Here is a 17072-nt window from a genome sequence, read left to right on the forward strand (position 1 = left end):
TTGACGGGACAGCCTTTCAGCTTCGTGTGAGGAAGCAGGAGAAGAGGAACCCTTCGGGGACAAGAAGCAGTAAACAGGCGAGCTTCCAGGCGAGTTCTCTAGAGAAGGTGTGCTTGGAAGAAGGGCAGTAAGAGAGAAGGGGCAGATTGAGAGATACAGGGAAATGGCTGGAAGACATTGCAATGCCAGAGCCACTGCCACTGCCTCTGCTTACACTTGTGAGGTCTGTCCAGGCTGGACCACTCACCATTGAGGCTTCCACCCAGGTCCAGGTTTGGCACTGTGGGGACTGCGGCTTGCAGGTTCCTTCCAGTGACAGCCAGGTCAGGGGGTGCCGGAGGTGTGAGTGGTGTCTCCTGATACTGTCTCACAGGGAACAGGCAAGAGAACTACAGGAGGAGGTGGTGAGGCTCTGAAGCATCCTCTGCCATGACGAATTCATCAATTCGATGTTGGAAGAGACCTCCAGGACTGGGGAGGAAGAATTGCCAGAAGCAGCACTAGAGAAGGGATAGGACATGGACTCCCAGGAAGGTGGAAGCTGGAAACTTATGACCTTTGGCAGCCAGGAGAAATTTTCCTCTCTACCTGCAGCATTTCGCCTGGAAAATAGATACAGCGCTTTAGCAAGAGACTGAGGAACACATTCCACTGGTGGATGTGGGGCAGGCCAGCCCTCCCCAAGGTGGGAAGGATCCAGACGACCGTCATCGAAAAGAAGCCATGGGTGGTGGTGGTTGGAGACTCCTTTCTGTTCAGGACAGAGGGATCCACCTGCTGACCTGACCTGTTGTCTCAAAAAATCTGCTGCTTGCCCGGAGCTTGGATCCAAGATGTCATGGAGGGATTACCAAGACTCATCCAGCCCTCTGACTACTATCCCATGCTGCTCATCCATGTGGGCACCAATGATACTGCTAGGGGAGACCCTGAGCAGATCAAAAGTGACTACAGGGCTCTGGGTGCAAGGAAGAGGATGCAAACTTGGGCAGTGTTCTCTTCTATCCTTCTGGTCAAAGGAAAGGACCTGGGCAGGAGCAGGTGCACCCTGCAGACCAATGCCTGGCTGTTCAGGTAGTGTCGCCAGCACAGCTTTGGCTTCTTTGACCACAGGATGATGTTCCAAGAAGGATTGCTGGACAGAGATGTGATCCACCTGATGAAGAGATGGAAGAGCATCTTCACAGACAGGCTTGCTAACATAGTGAGGAAGGCTTTAAAACTAGGTTTGCCAGGGGGATGGAGACCAAAGCCCTGAGGTAAGTGGGAAAGTGGGGGACCTGGAGGAAGAGCAAGCAGGAGGGGACAACAAGGGAAGTGCTCTCATTCTTCCAGAGAAATCAGGGCACTCAGCTAGTTACTACAAGGTGCCTGTACACAAATGCATGGAACCTGAAAAACAAGCAGGAAGAATTGGAAGTCCTTATACAGTCACAGAACTATGACAGGACTGGAATAAGAGAGACTTGGTAGGATAGCTCGCATGACTGGAGCACTGTTGTTGATGGGTACAAATTGTTCAGGAAGGATAAGGGAGAAGAGGAGGAGGAGTTGCACTTTATGTAAAAGAGCCATATGATTGCTCAGAGCTCCAGTATGAAACTAGAAATAGGCCTATCAGAAATCATGGAGCTGATCCTCAAGGAATCCATTTATAAGCACTTGGAGAAGAAGCTGATTAGGAACAGTCAGGATTCACCATGGACAAGTCATGCCTGACCAACCCGATTGCTTTCTATAATGAGACGACTGGCTCTGTGGATGCAGGAAGACTGGTGGATGTGATGTACCTTGATTTTAGTAAGGCTTTTGATATGGTCTCCCACAACATTCTCACAGGCAAGCTAAGAAAGTACAGAATGGATCAGTGGACTGTAAGGTAGACAGAAGACAAGCTGGAGTGTTGGGCTCAGAAGGTAGTAATCAGTGGCTCAATGTCTAGATGGCAGCCGGTATCAAGGGGAGTGCCTCAGGGGTCAGCCCTGGGTCTGTTTTTGTTCAATATCTTCATCAACAACCTGGAAGATGGCAGAGCGCACCCTCAGCAACTCTGAGGATGAAACCAAGCTGAGGGGAGTGGTAGATACGCTGGACAGTAGGGCTACAATTCAGAGTGACCTAGACAAATTGGAGGATTAACCTCATGAGATTCATTTTGGTCCAAACAAGGACAAGTGCAAAGTGCTGTAATTAAGACAGAAGAATCCTATACACTGGTACTGGCTGGGAGCTGAGTGACTGGGCAGCAGCTCTGCAGAAAAGGACCTGGGGTTACAGTGGACAATAAGCTGAATATGAGCTAACGGTGCACCCTTGCTGCAAAGAAGGCTAATGGCATATTGGGCTGCATTGGTACGAGTGTTGCCAGCAGATCAAGGGAAGTGATTCTTCCCCTCTATACAGCACTGGTGAGGCCACATCTGGAGTACTATATTTATTTTTTGGAACCCCACTACAGAAAGGATGTGGATGAATTGGAGAGAGTCCAGCGGAGGGCAACAAAAATGGTGAAAGGGCTGGAGGACATGACTTATGAGAAAAGGCTGGGGAAACTGGACTTCTTTGGTCTGCCGAAGAGAAGACTGAGAGGGGAGTTAATAGCAACTTTCAACTACCTGAAGAGGGGTTCCAAAGAAGATGGAGCTAAACTGTTCTCAGTGGTGACAGATGACAGAACAAGGAGCAATGGTCTCAAGTTACAGCAAGGGAAGCTTAGGCTAGATATTAGATTTTCTCACTAGGAGGGTAATAAAGCACTGGAACAGGTTACCCAGAGAGGTGGTGGAATCTCCATCCTTGGAGGTTTTTAAGATCCAGCTAGACAAAGCTTTGATGACCTCCTGAGTTTCCTTCCAACCTCAATGTTCTATGATTCTATGCAGGCTCTCCAGGTTAGTAAACTTTCTTGTTTCACACTTCTTTCTTAAGCACTGCCTGTCTTCCCTGGTTATATATTCTGGGTCGAGTTCTGGACTACCTGAATTCTCATAAAAATGTTTGAGCAAAAATATAGTTGTTACTTTATGATACTATCACATTTGTAATGCCGGTGTGATATAAAATAATGGCTGACATAGGAAGATTTTCCTTAAACAGTTTCACTTCTAAAGTAGCACTGAGTGCAATGAGTAATACTAAATGAGCAGTACTGTAATGACTGCATTGACTTCTTTTGTTTAGGAGAATCCTTCTTCAACACCATGACTGTCTACAGAGCTATCTGCTAATTATACCAGTGTTCCAGTCAAATTTGTCACATAGTATAGCATCTGTAGCAAAAAGAACAAAAAAAAAATCCATCATTCAGAAACAACCATAGATAAATCTGTAATAAGAACCAAAAGATTACAGCAAGAACTAATTGATGAAAACAGTGCTTGGTTTATGCAACATACTCTCCTTTCTATATGGTTGAGAACACATACTTCATTGGCATGGTTCAGTCATTACAACCAAGATTCAATCCACCCAACAGATATACCACGCACATCGCTGGATGAAGTGTATGAGAAAGAAATTCAACAGTGTGCAAAAAGTCTAGAGGGGAACATTGTTAACCTGAGTCTTGATGGGTGGAGTACAATGTTCACAATGATCCAGTTATATGTGCTTGTATGACAACGGAAGAAGTTCTGTTCTACCTTACAGAAACAATCAATACATCAGGAAATGCACACATGGCAGAATACTTACAAGAAGTAGCAGTAAAAGCTATTACAAACTGTAAAAAAAATATTCAAATGTCTAGTCCACAGCTTTGCCACAGACAATGCTGCAAATGCTATCAAAGATGAGAGCAAAGCTAGAAGAAAGTGAAGGAAGCCCCAAGCTAATAACATATGGCTGCAGCACTCATTTGATACATCTCTTAACCAAAGACCTCATGGCTCCAGAAATAAAGGCTGATGAAATTGAAAAATACTTCCCTAACACTTTGCTGCAGCTGCTCTGAAGAAAGCAGAAGGAACAAAACTAACTCCCACAAGACGTGCAATGGAACTCAGTAGTGGACTGTTTGAGTGATATATTGAGAACTGGCCTAATCTGATAACAACTTGTGAACAAAATTGTTGCAAAACAGATGGAACTGTCATAGCCAAAGTTCTCAACATTGTTCTACATTTCTCTAGCCCAAACGCTTCTGAAGCGTATTTCTGTAGTCTTGAACAGAGTGCAGGGAAATCACTTTTTTATTGCTGACTGTTGAAATTTAGAAGGAACTGAGTGAGATCTTGAAAAGAGAAATAAGCAATGACAGAGTTAAATTAAAGGCATTAAAAAAAACAGTTCAACCGCTATCTCCAGCTCATTTTCTTGCCAATATTTCCAATACTTGGTACCAGGGTCAATCCTTAACTGCTGAAGAGGAGTTGACTATGACATGGGCATCCAGCAAGTATCCCTCTATAATAATAACTATAATAAATGTTAGGGCTAAGGGTGAACCATTCAGAGAAATATATGTTTGCTGATGAAGTTTTAAAGGAAGTCACACCAGTGAACTGGTGGAAGTCACTTAAGCATCTGGATCCATCAGAGACTACTGAAGTGATAATCCAGCTTTTAACAGCAGTAGCTTCTTCTGCAGGTATAGAAAGAAGATTTTTTTTTTCCTTTGGACTAATTCATTCTAAATTGAGAAATCACTTGGGAGCTGAAAAAAGCAAGGAAGCTTGTCTTCCTTTTCCAGTCTATGAATAAACAGGAAGAGGAAGGTAAAGACTGAGTTTTCTGCATAACCCAGTATTTTAAGTTTCTCATGTTGACCTGGCTGAAATAATCTTTAAAAAATAAAGATAAAAAAATAAAACCACATTTCTCAGTTATAACTAAAATAGTTAAAAAATTTAAAAAATATATATGCTTGTTTTGTTATAATAATTATACATGTTTCTTAAAGAAAAAGTATCCAAAATACATAAGCTTGTTGTTTTAGTTAAATAAAACCATTTAAATGTCTGTTGTTTTTGGTGATGGTTATTGTCATCCTCCTAATACAGCATGGCAAAAATATCCATGATTAATCTAGCGAATTGGAGATAGTTCACCTCCCAATGACTTCACAAGTATCTGCTTCAATTAGCTTTGGTAAATAAAATAACCAAATCATAATTCAGTTTCCTGCTGTAGCTGCAAAATTAACCTGAAAAAATATGAAAATAAATCACTGCTTTAAAATATATAGTGTGTATCCTCTAAAAATAAAACACACATCTATCTCCGAGTTGTCGATAATGTGTGTTAAGGTTATATCACACAACAAAAACGCACTTTTTATAGAAAACAGTAATTATATTGAGGCTTCCTGACCAGTGATTTAAATCTATTCAAGTCAAATCCACCCTAGCACCAGCTACTGCACATTTAGGCAGTACCTCATATTAGAGGTACTAAACTTAATGCGCAGTAACAATGGTACATTAATGCACATGCAGTCACACCCTGCAATACCCAAAGTCAGCTGAGAGCAACCACATGCAAATACCATGTGTCCACTAAGTTTGTTTGGGAAAATACATAGAAGGTCACTGTTGGTAGTCACACCTCAGCTCTAGAACTCTCTCTCCCCTAAGGCTTGTCAGAGTCCAAGCCTGTACAACTTCAGGAAACATAAAACCTTTTTTATTTGGGCAGGTGGAGTTAAGTTTTGGAATACTACTTGTTCCAAATTTGTTGTTTGTTATTACATACTATTATATTTTATCTGTTTTTATCATTTATTTTGTTTTTTTAATAGTAAACTGCCTGAGCCTGTTCTGGGTAGGCAGCATATAAATCTATTATATAAATAAAATTGTGTGCCTCTTATATTCAAATTAAACACTACAGGAAAAAAACATACATCATTTTACTTCAAAATAAATCTACCTGACAAAACAGTTAATATAGTTTTGGAGACCAGTGGACTATCAGATTATATGTATATCTGTTTATTCTTGTGAATTATTTAGAGTGGCTAAGTATCTGGTTGCTAAATATACAACACTTGCTTACACTGAACGTGGAATCAGGATCCGATAGAGACATTGTTAGATGTTTCCGTAAATTAGGCCAACTCTCAGAATTTAGTATATCAGATGGAGGGGCAGAGCACAATGTCTGCAATGCTTCCTGACGCACCTGAAACAATAAAGAAACAAACATCAAAATCCCTTCAACTACATCTTTAAAATAAAATACACACACACACACACGCACGCACGCACGCACGCCTTGGCTAGGAGAAAGATAAAACAGGAATTCCACAAATCAACTCTGCTTTTATATTAAGGTGATTTGAATTATTACCAATGACGATAACACAAAAGTAGACATGCTGAAAAATGTCAAACCAATTAAAATTGAAATACCTGCTCTCAATTATATTGAATTCCAGTTTCTATTTTGATCTCCCAACTAAATATTTAGTTACCAAATACAGAATATTTATACTAGATAAAAATGAAACTGCTTTACTCTATTATTCAAATGATACCATCTGGGCTATGAGTAGAGCCAAAGCCCCCCTCCTTTTCCCCCCCCCCCCCCCCCACCAAAAACCCGCCAAAATAATGAAAACCAACATGCAGTGAATAGTACAAAACAGTTTGCTGTCAGACACCTTTTAAAGTTTTATTGCTACACTTCCATGTGCTTTATAGCCATAATATCCTCCGAAACCTATTTCAAATAATAACGTTATTGTAGGTAGTGTCTTTTTGTACACGTCTACTCTGGACACTTGCTTCATCTTACAAATACAAACTAAAGAAAGTTTACAGCAAAATGTATGTTGCTATTAATATTGCTAAAATATTGAAAGGAGATTATTTAGCAGCAAACAGACAACATGGAAATACTGAGAATGAAAACTTGCTCCAGCCCCATTTTACCATTCATTACAATGAAGACAGTATATATTGATAAACATTATGGGCTAAATCTTATACTCTCAAATATGGTATGCCATACATTTTCATTTATATTAATTACATCTTACTTCTTTATTTCTCACCTCAATAGGCTGAGCAGGGTCAAGCCTTTCTACAAGTAGCTGTAACTGCTCTTGATTCATGAAAGTATAGCTCTGTAAAACAGATTGTACAGTGTTCATCAGTAAATCCTATTCATATGCACAAATAAAAGTTAAAACTAGCAATCTTTTTTTATCAAATTTACTTTCAAATAATTAGAACATTAACATTTATTCTAATCCAATATTTAAAATTGAAAATTTAAATACCAAAGACTCAAACAACTTTTCCTCTGGCAAGAAGTTTGGATCATCTTTATTCTGCTCATGTATTATGCATCTTTATTCTGCTTATGTAAATAGTTCATTATATCAGTACACAATACTAGATAGCATCATGTTTAGCAATTAAAACAACGCTACTATTTTTCTGGAAAAAACTTGTATAGGGCTTCAAATGTTTTTATTTAAATATTTTTATTTTTCTCTAATGTTACTTAGACATGCACTGTTCCTTGTATATATTCCATTCATGTACATAAAATAAAAGAATGGCATATGTACAGCAGTATTTTTCATGATTAAGGAAACAGACCAGCTGAATTATCCATATAGTGCAACATAATACATCTACAAAATCAAAGCTCTCTTTTTCTCGAAGTGTTAAGGACCTCCTTTCCAACTGTTCATCTGAGAAGAAACATCAAACTTAAAAAGAACTGCTTTAAGATTGAGAATCTGGGAGAGTATCCAGCCTAAAGGATCTTTTGAAAAAAATTATAAACAATTAAAAATGGAATACTTACAAGCAATTAAAAATATAATGAAATACCAACTGAGCAGTTCTTGTTTCATTGCCCGCTAAAATAAGAATCAGACTTTTTTAAAAGGTATAAGTTTAATATTAATGTCCCAAAGATAGCACAGAACTCATCATACCTGATTAAATGAAGAGTCACTATCAGAGCAGTTGTCTGTATAATAACCAGTAGGTTGCTCTTTCTTGGTTTTGCTATGCATCTCCTTATTTCGCATCTGATCTTCTTCAAATTTGTTAATCAGAGATTCTACCACTACCATCATAACATTCTTCAAAGAATGTATCATTTCTCTGTACCTTCAAAGTCAAGGCAATGTTAGGATAAACAGTACAAAAATCACTAACTGAATTATAAATAATTGAATAAGCCAAGCCATTACATATACATTTCACTGAATTTACTGAGCAAATAGAAAAGCCTGTGCAATAAATACAAAATACTATATCACAAGTAGAATGAGTATGCAAACTTAAAAAAAATACAGAGAAGAGCACACACCAACTGCTGCAACTTCCTCAGCCTGACGAAGGGTTTTTGAACCCAAAAGCTTGCTTAATTTCCCCCCCCCCCCCCAAGAAAAATAAGCATACCAGAGAATAAAACAAGAAACAAACTAATTCAGGTGGTGGCAGCAGCTAAGAGTGCAAATTATTTTGTCTCTTGTTTTATTCTCTTGTATGCTCCCTTATTTTATAAGTTATTTTGTTCTCTTTATCCAAGCTACCTTGAGTCTCTGATTAGGAGGGCAATATACAAATCTGACAAGTAAAATAAATAATAATATATACATAAATTCAGAAATTGAAATGCGATTTGAAATCCATAGTCCAAGATCCTGACAGAAAATGTTAAAGTTACAAAATGAAGTGTTTCTGAAATTATAATTTTTATTACAAATTCTTTTCTTCATGCTTTTTTTTGTCAAAATAGATATAGTTCTATAAAAACTGGCCTTGAAACATTTTTTTTTCAAGTAAAAAAAAAAGTTTTGATGATAAATTCATGGCTGGCTCTAATAAAGACCGCAAATCCAAAGTATACTTCATATCAGGGCTGTCCAACCTATAAGCTGCCGTGGCTGCATGCTGCATTTGCCACAGGGCCACACTAGCTTGAGCCATGGTCCCTGGTGCTCCCCTTCTTCAGTGTCCACCCACCCCATCTGACTCCGCAGTGACCTCCCTGCCATACTGTAATACACATAGTGCTGGGAGCAGCCTGGGCTCCGTCACTGGCAGCAGCTACCCAGAGCCGGGGCTGGCCATGGTGTGCCAAGCAAAATGGCCTCACGTGCCATGCATGCCGGGGGTTGCTGACCCGTTATATAATATCAAAATACATTTTGAATATATAATGAGATACTAGTGTAATGATTAATTATTTTTTTTAATTAAACCATTTCAACCATATTATGTCCCATTATATGCTACTGTTGCCCATGATAATTTAGAACATTTCCAAGGGAATTTAAGTTTTAAGTTTAAATTAAATTATTTATACACTATAAGTTTTTAGTGAAACTAAAGTGTTAGGCTGAACAAGAAGCCTAGGCCTAAAACTGTGGAAACAAGAGCGTTATGGTTTTAAGAATTAATTTTTGGACTAGGGACAGACATTCAAGAAGCCAGAGCCTGAATTAATTCAACTGCTGCGGGTTAGTCTAACCTAGCTAGGCTGAACCAGTTTGTAACAGGACAAACATGCTCTCTGGACTGAGGAACTGTGACCACGTCTGCAGCTACTCAGACCAGGAGCCGGGGGGACATTAGAGCACGCTGTCGGCTGCTCTTGTATGCTTGTGCTGGAGGGAGCATGGCCAGTCCGGGCTGAACTGATCAGAGAGAGTTTTAATTCCTCCCCTCGCTGCTGCATCATCAGGGCCAGAGATGGGCCAGCATGGCCCCCAAGGCAGGGGTGGGGCAGGGAGGAGGGTTAGTCTCCCCTCTACCCGCACTGGCAGCCAGGTCTGCCCACCATTGCTGCCACGCTCACTCCCTGTGGCAAATAAGCCCCCTGCTGTCACCTTAGCCCTACACTGGAGGAAGGGGGAATAACCTCCATCCCTGCCCCTCCCCCCCCCCCCGACGCGAGCGGGTGGGGTGTTGTGGGGGGGGGGGGGGGGGCAAGGAGAGAAGTTATCCCCCCTCCCTCCAGCATCCAGTGGAGGGGACAGCAGGGGACTTATTCTGCTGCAGGGAGTGAGTGTAGAGGCAACAGTGGGCAGGCCCAGCTCCAATGGGGGTAAAGAGAAGACTAACCCTCCTCCTTGACTTCCTATGCCTCAGGGACCATGGTGTTCAGCTGCTGTACCAGTGAGGGGGGAGCACCTGGCAGACCCAGCTCAGGTCCCTGTGGGTGGCACAGGGGAACGGGTGCAGGAAATTAAACCCCTCTTTGGCCAGACCCCCAACCCTGCCTGTCCCTGCTCCAGCTGGGGAGCAGAGGGGCAGGGCCAGGAGCAGAGAGTTCAGCCCAGAGAGCATGCCAGGATGCTGGGGGACTCTGGTTTAAGTTAAATCAGGAAGGGGTCTGGGACAGACATTGCATAATTGATTTGGCTCAAACCAGTTTAAGTCTGATACTACATTCAACCAGGTTTATCTCAAACTGGTTTCGCACATTTTGAAACTGGTTTATGTGCACTGAATATCTATTCTGTTACAGGTTTAAAAGACCTACTGATCACTTAAACCAGTGTGTGTGTAATATCTGTCCCTAGCTTTGGTGTCCTTGATAAAAACAAAGGCAAAAACAAACATAGACAAGGACACTTTACATATAAAATTGCTCCCCCCACCTTTTTATGATTGACAGATTTAATATAGTAGGCCACATAGCATACAGGGATAGAATTATATAAAAATGCTTGAACATTTGGCAGCGGAGGAGTGGTGGCAGTGTTGTCACTGGTCCCCACCACCAAATTTCCAGACCCAGGAGGAGACCCACAGGCTGGATTACACAGCTCTGCAGGCCATATCTGGCCTGCGGGCCAGGGGTGGATCACCCCTACCTTATATGGCTGAAAAAAAAGATAGAAAAAACATTCAATTCAGTGAGACCTTTCGACCGATTTTCATGAATCTAGCCTTAAAGCTATCTTTCAAACAAATATGCCTGAATTATGTGGCACAAGCAGTCCTGGTATATTCAAAAGCTTACCTTGCAGATTACTGTGCTTAGTTAGTGAAAGAAGAATCTGTAGTTCCTAAGGGTAGAATTTTATTTCACTATATATAACCAAACAGCAGTTAACAAGCCATGTAAGTGCCATTTTTCAATCTTACCCCATGCATGGTATTCATGCACAAAGAATTTCATTCTTTGTGTTCATGCATAAATATTCATGTGATTATTAAGTATGGTCAGTAAACTGTTCACTGACTGGACAGGTAAACAGCTCCACACAAGTATGCTGGGTGACAGTAAATCAGGAAATTATATTGAGCAAAAACTCATAACAAGGTGTTAGATGCAGGACAAGAAGATGAGGCAGTCCCCCCTGCAGACTGAAGGTATGCCACTGCATCTTGTATTGCATATTAACTGGATAAAATGGATACAGAACAGTGACAAGGTTTCTGCACCCCTCACAAGAGTCCTGATTAGAACCCAGACCCTACTCTCTTAGAGAGCAATTTCGGTCTCACTGAGCCACACCCCCTCAAATTTGTTCTCTCCTTTTAGCCCTTTTAGTTACCCCTCTTAGCTGCCCAGTATGCAGCTGTTTTAGTTACCCCTCTTAGCTGCCCAGGTTGCAGATTAGGCATGATCTAGTTCCCCCTCCAGCTATCCTTTTGAAGGTGCTACCTTAAAAAAAATAGCTGGAGGGGGAAACTAGATCATGCCTAATCTGCAACCTGATAGTCAGAGGACCATACTGGGAAGTCAGAGATACAGGTTAAAACCTCCTTTGGGTGAAGAGGATGGGAGGTAAAACCTAGGTCTCATTTCCCATGCGAGTGCTGTAACCATTAGGCAGGCTATTGGGGTAAAAACACTGGAGGTCTTTCATCTCCTCTGACTAACACCAACTAACACCGAGTTTTCGCCACACTGAATTTCATGACTTGTGTTCACCCAGGGTTAACACATACACAGCCACATACATGCCCAGCCAGAATGCAACTTACTGTGCATGCTTGGTAGTCCTGTGAATTATTACACATCCACACTGTCCATGAAGTAAGAGTGAAAACTGTCCACACATGCCAAAAACACCAGTTATCCAGCTGGCTAACTGCCACTTGGACACATGAAGTAAAATAGGATTTTGCCTTAAGTGTTAATGATGGAGTTATATATAAAAGGTGTTGTTGCTACATATTAAGCTTACGAACAACAACCTGACCCTAGTTAGATAACGAACTGATTTATGAAATGATCTTTATTATGCAATTACTGAATTTATCATAGAAGTATTATTTTAAAAATATAGTTAAAGGTCCTGGTTAAAGAATAGAATTTCCAGTATAAATCCCTATCCACTCAAAAATATACATGTACTCCTACCTCAAAGTATCCAGTAAGATAGGGAGGTGAGGAAAGAGAGGGTATAGTTATCTAAAAAGGGAGTCCAATAGTTTTGAGATCCCACTGAAAAGAAAGTAAGATCCAGACATAATATTATCAGGGTCTGAATTTTTTTAACTCAACGCTGGCAAATTGGGAGAGAGGCAAGATGTGCATGACATTATACAAACATGTTTCAAAACAGAATGTTTTGTTTCCTTCTAGATGTGAAACCTTTCGAAAACAAATATGTAAAAAACGAATTCTATAAACCCAGGAACATATTCTGATTGTTCTCAATTCCTGTTCAACTGACAGCTGAAAATGAAAACAAATGCCCCTGTTTTAAAAACAAGATTTTTTTTGTCAAACAGAGACCAAAATTAATTTTGTACTCTGCCGCAAATGTGAAAGCTTAAAAATAAGTTTATCCACAGCACATAGTATAAATACTTGTTAGTTTGATTACTAAAGAAAAACTGTGAAACAAACAAAAACATTTGCTTTTCTTTCCTTTATGCTGCACAAACAGGACCTCAATCTTTGAAAATAGCAGTGTTCTGCTCGTCAAAATTCAAATGTCAGATACTTGGTTCTCTCTTTGTTGGCTACCGTACATAATGATGCTGTAAACTGAGGCTGGAGACAGATGTCCTCTGGGGAGTGCAATTTGCTGTGCTGTGGTATGTTGTAGCATAGCTGAAACACTTCACAGATGTCTACAGACATCACAGGGCTGTTTTCTTGCACGGTCAGTCCCCTGCCCCTCCAGAGCTTCAGGGGCCCAAGCCTGCAGGAAAAGGACCATGGGTGCTGAGCCTCAACTTGAGGCACACATCTGCAGACATGCCCCCATATCAAGCATGGAAGAATCACCCACTTACACAGTGAATCCCAAGCTGCAGTACAGCAGCATGATAGGCATGCCAGGTCCCAGCTGCTTTTGTTCCAGCTGCGCTGCAGGATGGAGCACTGTGTGCAAGCGAAGGGGGGGGAGGTCAACCTGTATGAGAGTTCCCCCCTCCATGCCTGAATCTCCTGCAGGAAATACCCCTGCACCCTGGCATGGGCGGGAAGTTTCCCACTTGCAGATGCAGGCCCTGTGTTAGGGTGAGGCACCTGGGTCACTTTTCCCACATAATAAGGCCCCTGAGGTGAAGGAGTTCCTACCTGGGGTAGCTGGAGAATGCAGGCAGCCATGGGCTGATGGCACTCTCCTGTCGTAAGCAAACAGACATTGGCTGAAAAAAGGCAGCACAAATTATTACTAGGTTCACTGCCACCAACAAATTTAAGCACTTGTGATACATCAAAGGGCTATGATATCAGTTCCCCTGGCTTTTGTGGTGCCATAAATATTTTTATGGCAGGACATGTCTGTTTTGCAGTCTAAGACTTAGTATTCCCTCTCTCTTGATTTAGAGGTGGCAAGGAGGAAAGGTACTAGCTCAGTGAGTACTACCTCATTATTCAGAAAGCCTTCTATAACGTAAATATCTACATTCCTCAAAGGCATTACTAAGCCTTTCAGCAGAAAAAGAGAAATCAAGGAACTTATTCAAGATAAAAATAAGCAGGATAGGGGGGAGAGCGTAATTAGTATTTTTTTTCTTTTAACGAGAACATTGGAACCACTTTATATATCTGAAATAGTAATAATAATAATAATTAAAAAACAAACAAACACTTTCTTATACTTTGCAGTTCACTTTTCAAAAGAAAGAAATCATGATGGAGCAAGGATTCACGTCCTTACACCACCAGTAAATATTGGAACTACATGTATTGTGATGAAGTGTTTCTCAGTTTCAATACCCAAAGTAGGCAGGTTGTTTGAAATATCAAGAGCCACAAGAACTGAAATAGTTTATAACTCTGTACTGAAACATCTAGATAGAGATAAACTGTCTCTAACTTTGTTGCTATTTTGTCTGGGTTGATGCAGAAATGCCAAATACCAAAAGACACAGATTGAGATTGTAAAGTTCTACCATAGCTTCAGGAGTAACAATTTTGTATACTAAAAGCTATTCATATCACAACTCACTAACACTTTATTGAATAAAAACAGCTTTAATTCCACAAAAATTGGAAGCATGCAGGCTTATCAGCTTTTCTGTTTAAAAATCCCAAATTCTCCAATTTAAAACCCCAAACTGCATTTTTCCGCAATTGAAATGAAATGCATATATATATATATATATATATATAGTGTGTATGTATCAGTTGCACACAAAGTTTTATTGATATATTTACAGTTTTAAAACAATTTAGATGCATACCAATGCCTCAAACATTAAAATAAAATAAATTCTAAATACCTATAAATTTTGGCATTTGATTTTGGTCTTATGGAAGATCAGAGCTCCTCCTGCTCTCTTCACTCACCAGGATGCAGGTCCTGCTGCTGCTGTCCACCCCCGCTGCTTTGTGTCACTGAGCAGCCCTCATATGCTGGTGCCCTGTCCCTGCCCATGCTGTTTCCCCTCACCCCAAAGCCATACTGCAAGCCCTGCCAGTGCCCCTCATTCCCAACCCACAGGCCCCCAGCCCTACCAGTGCCCCTAACACCCGACTCACAGCCCTACTGGTGCCCCTCACTCCCAACCCACAGCCCCCTGGCCCTGCCAATGCCGCTCACTCCCAAACCACTGCCCCTCCCACCCAGAGTGTGTGGGGAATAGGGTGGGTGTGTGGAAAAGGGAGTGAGTGGGCACAGGTGACATGTGGGAAGAGGTGGGGGTAAGCAAGTCCCCCCCCCAGATTTCTGTGACCACACAGGGGGACAGGCTGCAGCCAGGCCAGACCAGTTCAAGGCAGTAGTCACCTCCATGGCTCAGTGCAAGACAGAGCACCACAGCACCATGGCTGCCAAGGTGAGGCACAGCAGCAAGAAGCTGTGCCCCAAATGCTACTGAGCAGGGTGGGGGCACCTCAGCTGGGTAGCCATGGTGGTGCAGCACCCTTCCCATGCTGGGCCCTGCCTGCTGGGCCACAGAGGTGGCTCCTTCCTGGAGCTGGTCTAGCCTGGCTGCAGACCCCTATCCAGCACCCCACTGTGGGCACAGTAAGCTGGGGGGTATGTGCCCCCCAGCCCACCATGTCACTCATGTCCCACCCCACCAGTCCCCATAGGACTTACCTGGAGGGAACTGAAGGAGATGCTCTGCACCACCTTGCCTGACTGCTACATGCGTGTGTGAACACAACTGGCTGCCTGCATCCTGCTCCCCTGCAGGCACCCCCCTCTCCTTTCATCCTGCTCCCCCCAGTCCCAAGCAGCCCGTTGAAAGCTGGAACTCTTCCAACCTGCAAAGGGATACCCGCAGTTCCTGCATTATTCTCCTTTAAAGGAGAAATCCATGATTTTTCTGCTTAAAAAGGAGAAAAATCAGGCTTTTTCTGCAGCAAACAGAAAAGTCAGATCCCCACTTATCAGAAAGACCAACTGTCCCTACGATTCTTTCATACACCCTTTTAAGGTCCATTGGAGGTGATGGAAAACAAATGACATCTATTGGAAAGGGATGGCTAATCAAATTGTATGAATTATCTAGGATTTATATAGGCTTTCTATTTAAGGCCTTTTCTTCAGTAAATATGCCAACATATCATAGAACGTGGCTAAAACTAGGATGTCCCTTAACCTCATTATAAATATAGTTCCAATGTATATGTTGACCAGAAAATTGAGTGCCAACAGGACTTTGACCAATCTCAAGTGGTCTACCTTAACTAAATTATACAGTTTTCAGTGTGTGTATATCAATAAAGTCATGCTCAGTATTCACTTAAATCTATAAGGAAATGATCATATTGTACATAAATAAGTTATTTTGGCATGTCCATTTATACTTGCTAAAGAAATCATTTCTCCTTTAGGGCAATGTATACATCAAGTATGAAATTTAAAATGCAGCTATTTAAGTTTAAGTACTGACAAGAAGTTAAATAATACCACCCCTTCAAACTCAGATCAACCTCAGACACTTAACAGACTTTCTTCCAACTTTTGGCAGAAAACCTCTAACTTTTACAATGACAAACTATGATGTCCAAGATGAGAGAAATCATGAGGAATTTAAAACCAAAAAGTAGTATTTTGAGAAAAATGCCTAAAAATACGTGGTTTTTTGAAGCAAAATACTATTAACATTAAAATTATGAATGACAGATTCTGAAACGGAGAAAATTAGGCCAGGCAACCTTGCCAATAATGAAATATGCATTCTGTGCCCATACTCACTCTTTTGATTCTCGAGTCTTCTTGGTAACATGTTGGACAAGAGTGTCATAGCCAGATACCTCACCCTGATTTTGAGCAGAGGTACATTTTTCAGTTTCATCTTCAATCACAGAGCTTAGTGTGTTACTTATGTATTGTCGAAGATATTTCACAAACTCATAGCTGCAACAAATACACAAAAATTAGAATAATGCATTATATTATGTTTAAACTGTAAATGACTTCAGCACTGCATATGTAATTTACTCCCATCAGCCTCATCCCTTTAAGAGCTAACATTTTTAACATTTAGAGAGAAGTTATTCAATTGACTGGGGAGGAAAGATATCAATCCGTGAATTTTGATTTCCCTGTCTTTAGAATAATGTTAGCCCTTTTATATAATAGCGAATGGGCGGATACCCAACTCCCCTTTGTGCCTTTGAAAATCTTCCCTTAAACACAAAGAGCTATCCTGACACACAGTTAAGTTCCCATAGTCAACCTGCCCTCAAAAAGACCAGAAACTCCAAAATCAAGATTCCAACAGAAATAGCTGTTG

The 17072-nt window shown here is 41.2% G+C and overlaps 1 protein-coding gene across 1 annotated transcript in view; it reads right to left on the reverse strand.

Annotated features, from left to right (window-relative positions):
• The window catches only part of TBC1D32 (TBC1 domain family member 32), a 170900-nt gene that overhangs the window by 142072 nt on the left and 11756 nt on the right, over positions 1 to 17072 (reverse strand). Inside the window, exons 3-6 of the mRNA XM_025208839.1 lie at positions 16532 to 16693; positions 7892 to 8069; positions 6995 to 7066; positions 5995 to 6120 (exon numbers count right to left, since the gene is read on the reverse strand). Coding sequence (XP_025064624.1) covers positions 5995 to 6120; positions 6995 to 7066; positions 7892 to 8069; positions 16532 to 16693 — 538 coding nt within the window. The remainder of the gene's footprint in view (positions 1 to 5994; positions 6121 to 6994; positions 7067 to 7891; positions 8070 to 16531; positions 16694 to 17072) is intronic.

This window comes from Alligator sinensis, unplaced genomic scaffold (assembly GCF_000455745.1).
Source record: "Alligator sinensis unplaced genomic scaffold, ASM45574v1 scaffold808_1, whole genome shotgun sequence".
Taxonomy (NCBI): Eukaryota; Metazoa; Chordata; order Crocodylia; family Alligatoridae; genus Alligator; species Alligator sinensis.